Source organism: Mustela putorius, unplaced genomic scaffold (genome assembly GCF_011764305.1).
Source record: "Mustela putorius furo isolate JIRA1106 unplaced genomic scaffold, ASM1176430v1.1 tig00003863_pilon_pilon_pilon, whole genome shotgun sequence".
Lineage (NCBI taxonomy): Eukaryota > Metazoa > Chordata > Mammalia > Carnivora > Mustelidae > Mustela > Mustela putorius.
The window spans coordinates 31,706,262-31,715,133 of record NW_025422015.1 but is presented as its reverse complement, the minus strand read 5'-3'; the positions used below and the strand labels follow the sequence as shown (position 1 = coordinate 31,715,133).

The 8,872-nt window shown below is 33.4% G+C and overlaps 1 protein-coding gene across 2 annotated transcripts in view; it reads right to left on the bottom strand.

Annotated features, from left to right (window-relative positions):
• Positions 1 to 938: 938 nt before the first annotated feature.
• The window catches only part of TBC1D32 (TBC1 domain family member 32), a 247,479-nt gene continuing 239,545 nt past the window's right edge, over positions 939 to 8,872 (bottom strand). For both annotated transcript variants that reach the window (XM_045066413.1, XM_045066412.1), the window contains exon 34: positions 939 to 2,781. In XM_045066413.1, the coding sequence (XP_044922348.1) occupies positions 2,662 to 2,781 (120 nt within the window). In that variant the 3' untranslated portion in view covers positions 939 to 2,661. The remainder of the gene's footprint in view (positions 2,782 to 8,872) is intronic.

Genomic DNA, 8,872 nt, shown 5'->3' with positions numbered 1-8,872 from the left:
AATTTGAAAAAGAAAAAACAAAACAAAACCCAAACTTCCAAAATGGCTGTTGCAGTTTTCACTCCTACGGTGATGAGTCTCATGACATTCACTCCACCATTTTTTTCTTCAGTGGGTTTTCCTTTCCTTACTGCATCATTTCCACTCACATATAAACATGTTTCCATTCTCCATCTTAAAAAATCTTTTGACCCCACGCCTCCTCTAGTTACCACCCATATTCTCTTTCCCTGTTCAGCAATGCTCCTAGAAGGATGGGTCTCCAATCTTTCCTCTCAGCATCAATTAACCCTGCTCCAAACAAACTTCACTACTCCATCAAAACTGTTCTCATCAAAGCCACCAAATCCAGAGATAAATTCTTGTCATCTTTAAGACTACGTTTTCACAGTTTAAAATTATTCATCTCCCCATGAGGACTGTGAACTCTGTGAGTAGTAGTGCTATTAAGTGCTGTTATTTTTCCTATCCTGGATATTAAAAATATTATACGTGCAACCCTCAAAACATGTCTGTTTAATGAACAACCAAAGAAATTTCTTTAACATCTTGAATTGGAAAATCAAACTAGAACATGCCATAATTTAATAATCATAGATTTAGTTAGAATTCTATTAAAGTTAGCTTAATTTCTGAGATTTACTTTACCTTCACAGAATCCTTAGATGCCTATGCATTATGAGGAGGCATAACTACAGAGATGAAATTCTGAGGAGGCATAACTACAGAGATGAAATTCTGAAAACAGGTATTCAAAGATTTATATATGAGTGCTTACATTTTCCCTTTTGTTTATACTGTTTTCACATTTGTTTGCACTGTTATCATAAAATATAGTTTCTCATAATGAATCCTGTAAAATGTATGAGGTATCCGTTCACAAAACAGAAATAAAGTCTGTCCTAAGGACTTATACTTTAAATAATTAAAAACAAAACTGAAAGTCAAGGCAGGGTTGTGTTTATTTCTATTCTAAATAGTATTCTTAGAATAATAGGTACAAAAATAATTTACAATGTTAGCTACATAAACAACAATATTTTACATTTTATTTCACCAAATTGCTAGGTCATTGTTCATAAAGACATTTATTTAACAAATGAACACAAATGCCTTCTGGCTTCAGCTGAATTCACTTTTCCAAAATGTAACTGTTATTATCTAGATCTTACTTCAGTTTCCAATCAAAATCACCAATGAATAATATAAAACTAAGATAGTTCCTTTTCCATCTATATTTCCAATTACCATGTAAGAGCTTTTAAAAGGAAATAATGCTGCAATTTCTTAGTATCAATAACAGTAACTCAGGAACAGAATGGGAAGAAATGAAACCATAAACATGTATTACAGCTTTCCAAAATTAAGTTTGAAAGTAGACAAAAGCTTGGTATTTTGAGTAACCTAGGACTCTCTTACTTAACTCCTATCAACCAGAGCTAAAGGGAGCAATATGTCAAATTAACTTGCTCAATTTTCTTTTCTCAACTGTTTCAATGCCCTTTACGAACACCATTACTGAGCAGCTACTGTTAGCATTAACAGCATAAAACCCAATTTTGGAAGGTTGATATTACAATAGCCTAAATATCACACAGCTGAAAACTCTATGGTGCCAGTTGTTTCATGATACTGAAAGGAAAAATGAGTTTGTGGATGAGCTATTTTTGGTTTTAGAAAAAAAGGCTTCAAAATGGTTTTATTGGTTGATTTATATTTAAATATAAGTAATGCATACAAAATGACTACCACCCATAAGTTAAAAAAATTTGTTAAAATTGCTAACTGAAAAATATTTTTATGTATTATTTTTCACATATTAAATGTGACAGTTATAAGAAAACAGACTTTAGCAAATTGTATTAATTTCACTGGAGCAAAGCCTTCTATTTAAGTAAAACATTGTGTTACTCATTTAAAATAATTTAGAAGTTATTCTCCTTAATGTTAAGTTCAGTACAAATAAAATTTATCACTAAGAAGAATGCATAACAAACACAAAGTCAAATGCTTATCAGTATGAAATAACTAATCTATCTTCTAAATGAACCATGTAGAGCCTACACTTCAACATGAAAAATTGTAAGTTGATATAGGTATCAAAAACAATTCCTAGAAAAACAATTATGTCTGAGAACAATAGTTTTCTTAGTATTTGCTATGATAAATATAATTTATTTTCACCACATGTAAAATTAGTAATTGTGGCCTTGTCTATTTCCTTTATAGGTGCAGACAAAAGATGAAGAAAATAAATGTCTTCCTTGTTCATATGGACTCTCTCTCTGGCTAGTCAAACAATTATTTATAATGTTGATGCTTCTTTCAAAACTCATTTAGAAAAAAATATTTTAATCTTCTGGTAAAGAAAGAGATGTCAGTTGGGACCAGCTCTTAAACATAAAGAACTATAAGTAAATTAGATCTGATTCTAAAACAGCCTAAGAAAACAATGAACTTAACAAAAATAAATTTACTTCATGTCACAAATTGAGCTAACTCCTAATCGAATATATATTATTATATTGAAAGAGTCCCAGTATTGATTCACAATATGTGTATTCACAAAGCATATATTATTTTAGACACAGAAGACAATCAAGTCCCCCTGTTTTCTTTACAAATAAATAAAACATGACATTAAACCATGCGCTCCACCATCTATGTGCTCTGCACTCTAATGTTCCGCATGTCTCTCAGCACTACTGTTCGGTAGTTTTGTTCCAAAGTCTCCATGTATTCAAAGTAATCACTCACTCGAAAACCATGCAGTGCTTCTTCCTGTCAAAAAATACATAGAGAAAGTAATTTGCTTGCATAAAGAAACACAATTCTAAGTTGATAAATTTTAAGTAGTTGACTTTTTCAGCTATAGATGGGGCTTTATGTTGCTAGTAAATATGTAATTGCTTTTTATGTAGTAGGCTATGTATGTATGTAATAGCAAGAAATCATGTACCTATGAAACAAGCTTGTCTGTTTGTAAAACCAAATACATTTTACAGCTAATAAAAAATAAGACAAATTCTTACTTAATGAAATCTTCCTACTATTTTGGATAGAGGGAGACAAACCATAAGTGACTCTTAATCTCACAAAACAAACTGAGGGTTGCTGGGGGGAGGGGGGTTGGGAGAAGGGGGTGGGATTATGGACATTGGGGAGGGTATGTGCTTTGGTGAGTGCTGTGAAGTGTGTAAACCTGGTGATTCACAGACCTGTACCCCTGGGGATAAAAATATATGTTTATAAAAAATAAAAAATTAAAACAAAAATAAAGTTTCAATTGTAGAATGATTGTTTACATTTTTAATGAATAAAGACCTTTAAGCTTATCAAAGGATACTATAATGTTACAAGAAATATCTGTTCTACAGCTCTGAAGGTTCATAAAACCTTCAATAGTCTATAACTCATAATGTTGGTACCGTGCATGTCTATGCTAATTCTGAATTTAATGGTATGTCCCAAATGAGGCATTCAAGAATAAATTAAAACAGTAGGAAGATTCACTTAAAATCTTGGAGACTTTAAGGGAATTGTACAGTTACTTCTTTTAAAATTTCTAAATACAAGCAATGAAGTACCTACCCTCCAAAAATTCTATAGAAAAATCATATCTAATCCAATGTAGTATTATGGTCAGAGTTTTGGAGGTTATTTTAAAAATTGGACAATTCATACCTTTCTAGAGATTACAGTTTAGAGATAAAAGTACTAACAAAACCCAAAAGCAATTCAAAAAGAACAAAAGATAATATACTATCCTACCAGATATTGTGTTTGAGGTGATCAGTTTATAGATGAGATACATGAATGTATAATGACTAGGAAAACACTACATGCAATTCTCAGTAAGGATGAATGTTTGTAAAAGCCTTCCTCAAATGTTACTGCTCACTTAAGTAATAGTTCTCAGCTTGCAAATGACTTGGAAGAATTTATACTTATTTTGCCATGTATCACCTGAAATATGGATAATCTGGAGGAATAGTTGGTACATCAAAAAAAATTATTACTGATCTACAAGTCTGATGTTAGAGCTGAAAAAACTAAATGATGTTAAGTTGTATGGGTAACATTATAACACTGGCTAGAGTTAACTCCTCCCAACATAAAAATTTGAACTTTGGGCGCCTGGGTGGCTCAGTGGGTTGAGCCGCTGCCTTTGGCTCCGGGCATGATCTCAGGGTTCTGGGATCAATTCCCGACTCAGACTCTCTGCTCGGCGGGGAGCCTGCTTCCCTCCCACTCTCTCTGTCTGCCTCTCTGCCTACTTGGGATCTCTCTCTATCAGATAGATAAATAAAATCTTTTTTAAAAAAAATTGGACTTTACCCTTAATTTAAAAATAATTGTTATCTATTCTTTTATCTCTTCATTAACTCATTCATTCTTGATTATAAACTGAAGACACAAAGGTTAATTTGGCAGGTCCCTGTCCTAAAACATTAACAGCTGAGATACATACTGTGTCTCTGTTTTATGTATAAGCAACTCAATCAAAGGGAAGATGTTCATCTTATGAGTACCAGAAATACTGGGTCTTTGTAAATTACTCTCTTATCAAAAAATAGTTCGCTTTGCTTTTGGGGAAAACAGGATTGAAGTAAGACAATTCTTACTGTTCAAGAATTCACTTTAAACAGTTACTGTTGTAGGTCATGGAACTATTTATGAATTTAACCATTCTTTTCATTCAAATTATGTGTGATTTGGCACTGATCAATTCATTAAAACTTTTATGAGGAAGTTTGTATGTCTGTGGAGAGAAATTATAGTAATGTGTTATTCTAACCAGATAAAAACCCAATGTCAGAAAAATTGCTTTAGTGCATATACATGATTTTTAAAAGAATACTTATTGTTTATTAACTGAATCACAATAGGAGATGACACCATTTGAATAATAGCTCTAATAATTATTTTCTTGGCAAAAATATGCAAAATCTATTGAACATCTTTTAATTACTGTTCCACTTATGGAGAACCATTGTTATCACTTGTTTACATATATTTTTTCCTTAAAATATATTTTGAGTTATGGCTTTAATTTTTGGACATTAATTTCAAAATAAAGAGAAAATACCCTGATAACTATTCTGAAGAGACACCCATAATGCAAACTGGTGCAGCCACTCTGGAAACAGTATGGAGTTTCCTCAAAAAGGTAAAAATAGAACTACCCTACAATCCAGCAACTGCACTACTAGGTACTTCCCCAAAGGACACAAAAATACTGATTTGAATGGACACATGAATCCCAATGTTTACAGTAGCATTATCAACAATAGCCAAATAATGGAAAAAGCCCAAAGGTATATCAACTGATAAATGGACAAAGAAGATATGGTATATGCATGCATACACACACACACACACACACACACACTGGAATATTACTCAGCCATCAAAAAGAATAAAATCTTGCCATTTACAATGATATGGGTGGAGCTAGAGATTATTATGTCAAGGAAAATAAGTCAAAGATAGATACCATATGATTTCATTCATATGTGGAATTTAAGAAATAAAACAGATGAACATAGGGGGAATAAAGGGAGGCAAACCATAAAGTAGATGCTTAATTATAGAGAACAAACTGAGTGTTGCTGGAGAGGAGGAGGATGGGGGATAGATTAAATGGGTGATGGGGATTATGGAGGGCCTTTTGATAAGCACTGGGTATTGTATCTTAGTAATGAATCACTGAATTCTACTCCTGAAACTAATATACAATATGTTATCTAACTGCAATTTAAATAGAAACTTGAAACAAATAAAAATGGCCACATAAGTCTATAAAGATCATTATTTCATAAGAGAGAAATATTCATTTTTAAAAGAATGTTTTTAAATGATGCAGCTCATTATTTAAATTTTACAATTTATAACTTTGAATAAAATCTTCAGAATCTCTAATTCTACTTTTTATCTTCAGAGTGGTGTATTCTTCATTTTAGCCTAAATATTCTCTAATGTCTTTAGTGGATAACTTTACTTTGTAATTATAACCATTTAGGCTGCCAGCTTATCATTCAATTTATAGCAGATAATTTCTTCAGAATACTGCTTTATCATTTGGCTATAGATCTCAGTGTACTGGATTCTGTGTAAAAATATGAATTAATTTGTTTTTTTTTTTTTTCAGTAATCTCTACCCCTAATGTGGGTCTTGATTTTATGACCCCAACATTAAGAGTTGCATACTGTCCTGAGCTAGCCAGGCACACCTGAATTCCCTTATTCTTTAAGTAGACAAACATATGTAATTATATAAGCAATACTATCCCTTTTTATATAAACAATGGACTATTTTTTCTAATATGTTACTTCTGAAGTGGTTTACACCTTGGTTAGAATTCATTTTGAGCATACTGCATTTTCTTTTTTGTATCTCAATAGCTTTTCAACCAGTGATTGGCTCTCTTCATTAATGCTAGGCTTCAAATGTTGAATCATCAAAAAGCATTAAAAAATTACTATTCTAGAGTGTCTGGGTGGCTCAGTTGATTAAGCATATGCCTTTGGCTCAGATCATGATCCCAGGGTCCTGGGTTTGAGTCCTGCATCAGGCTCCCTGATCAGTGGGGAGTCTGCTTCTTCCTTTCCCTCTGCTTCTCCCTCTGCTTGTGCTCTCTTTCACTTGCTTGTTCTCTCAAATAAATAAAATCTTTTAAAAAATGGTGAGCCTGGTGGGTATTATGGAGGGCATGTATTACATGGAGCACTGGGTGTGGTACATAAACAATGAATTTTGGAACACTGCAAAAAATAAAATAAAATTCAAAAAAATAATAAAATAAAAAATAAAAATTACTATTCTAAACCACAATATTTCATGTGCATTCAATATTACATGATGTGGTATATACACAGCTTGTCTCTCTCCTTTGTATATACAACCCAGTTTCAAATATGTATCCACTGATTTTTCTTTTACTATTGAGAACATTTAACTAGAAGGTCCACTGAATTTAAGGTTTTTAAAAAGGTAACCAGACTAGTTAGTGAGAGTCAACCTGATATACTAGAAGGAGTACAAGATTTGGAGTCATACCAAAAAGGGTCCAAACTCCCCTGTACTAGTTACTAGATGTATGAACCTGAGCCTGAGGAAGTTTACTGACACTCTAAGTCTCAATTTCTCCTATGCAAATGCAGACAATAATGGCATAAAGTTGTACTGCCTAGACTCCTTTTCCTGGACTATAAAACCTTACATGATCTGGTCCTGACTCCTCTCTTACTGTTCTATCTCCCCTTGTTCTGCCACAGTGGTCATCTCAACACTTTCTAAGTGGGTCAACCTCATTCTTACCTCTAAGATTCTGCATTTGCCTTTCTTTCTATTTAGAAGAATTTTGCCCAGAAGTCCTTGCTTTGCTTTTTCCTTTGCTTCATTCAGATCTCTGCTTACTCTCTCAGAGTAGCCTTTGCTGGACTCTATACAGCATCTCTGACTTAGTATGACTCTCTTAAGATGTCTGATTTCCTTATGATAAGATCTATCAACACCTGAAGTATTATGGGTTTTTTTTTTTAAGATTTTATTTATTTATTTGACAGACAGAGATCTCAAGTAGGTGAAGAGGCAGGCAGAGAGAGAGAGAGAGAGGAGGAAGCAGGCTTCCCACTGGGCAGAGAGCCCAATGAAGGGCTCGATCCCAGGACCCTGGGATCATGACCTGAGCGGAAGGCAGAGGCTTTAACCCACTGAGCCACCCAGGCACCCCTGAAGCATTATGTATTTATTCAAATACTTGTCTACCACTAGAATGAAGGCCAGTGTGGGTAGGGACATGGCCTGTCTTATAATACAGCTGTGCCTGGGACACAGCTGTTGTACAATAGTCGATTAAGTCAATGAGTGAATTATTATTACCCATTAATCCCTTTGTCCAGTGCCTGGCATTCAATAAGCACTCAAGGTGTTAATGGTTTCATAGGAAGAACATCTTTATTTACTGATGGTTTCTAAAATGGCTAAGTTAGATTTTCTTGATCACACTACAAATCTATAATGTTCAACATCGAAGATTACTGACTCGTCTGTTTTTCAACCCCTTGCCAAAAACATAAGGGAACATTTCACTTAAAATATTATATTACTGTTTTTTCTTGCAATGTCTCAGGAACGTGCCCCTTACAGAAATCAAACTATACCTATGCTTTCAAACATTACTTATATCAGCTAAAGTTTCCAAAAATAATTTCTAGCAAAAATGTTTTTAATTTTTTTTCTAAATATTTTATTTATTTATTTGGCAGAGAGAAAGAGAGATCACAACTAGGAAGAGGCAGGCAGAGAGAGAGGGGGAAGCAGGCTCACTGCTGAGCAGAGAGCCTGATGAGGGACTTGATCCCAGGACCCTGAGGTCATGACCTGAGCCAAAGGCAGAGGCTTAACCCACTGAGCCAAACATGTTAGAGCCACTGAGCCTCTAAAAAAGAAAAAAAAAAGTTTTTTAGAGCTACTGCAAGTCTTGTAAATCTGGAATATGAATCAAAGATAATGCCTTTTGGGGTGGCAAATTATACAAAGTACAAAAAGACTGGGTATGCTAACATTACATGCCTTAATTTTAGGACTTCAGGATCAAGTTTAAGCATGTTTGCTATATTATTTCCCAAATTTAATTAATAATGCATTTGAAAGATGATTTCAAAAAAAGATATAATAGTTCTTTATAAAGTGTGAAGAAAAGTCACTTTGAATGGGCTAAATGGGAACAATGAGTTGACACTTATTAATAATTGCCTGGAAATATATAAAAGTTTAGGACAAAAGGTGTAGAACTTAATATATCAAGGTAACTTAAAGGATTCACATGGATATCAAATGTCACATAAGAAGCATCAAATTATATAG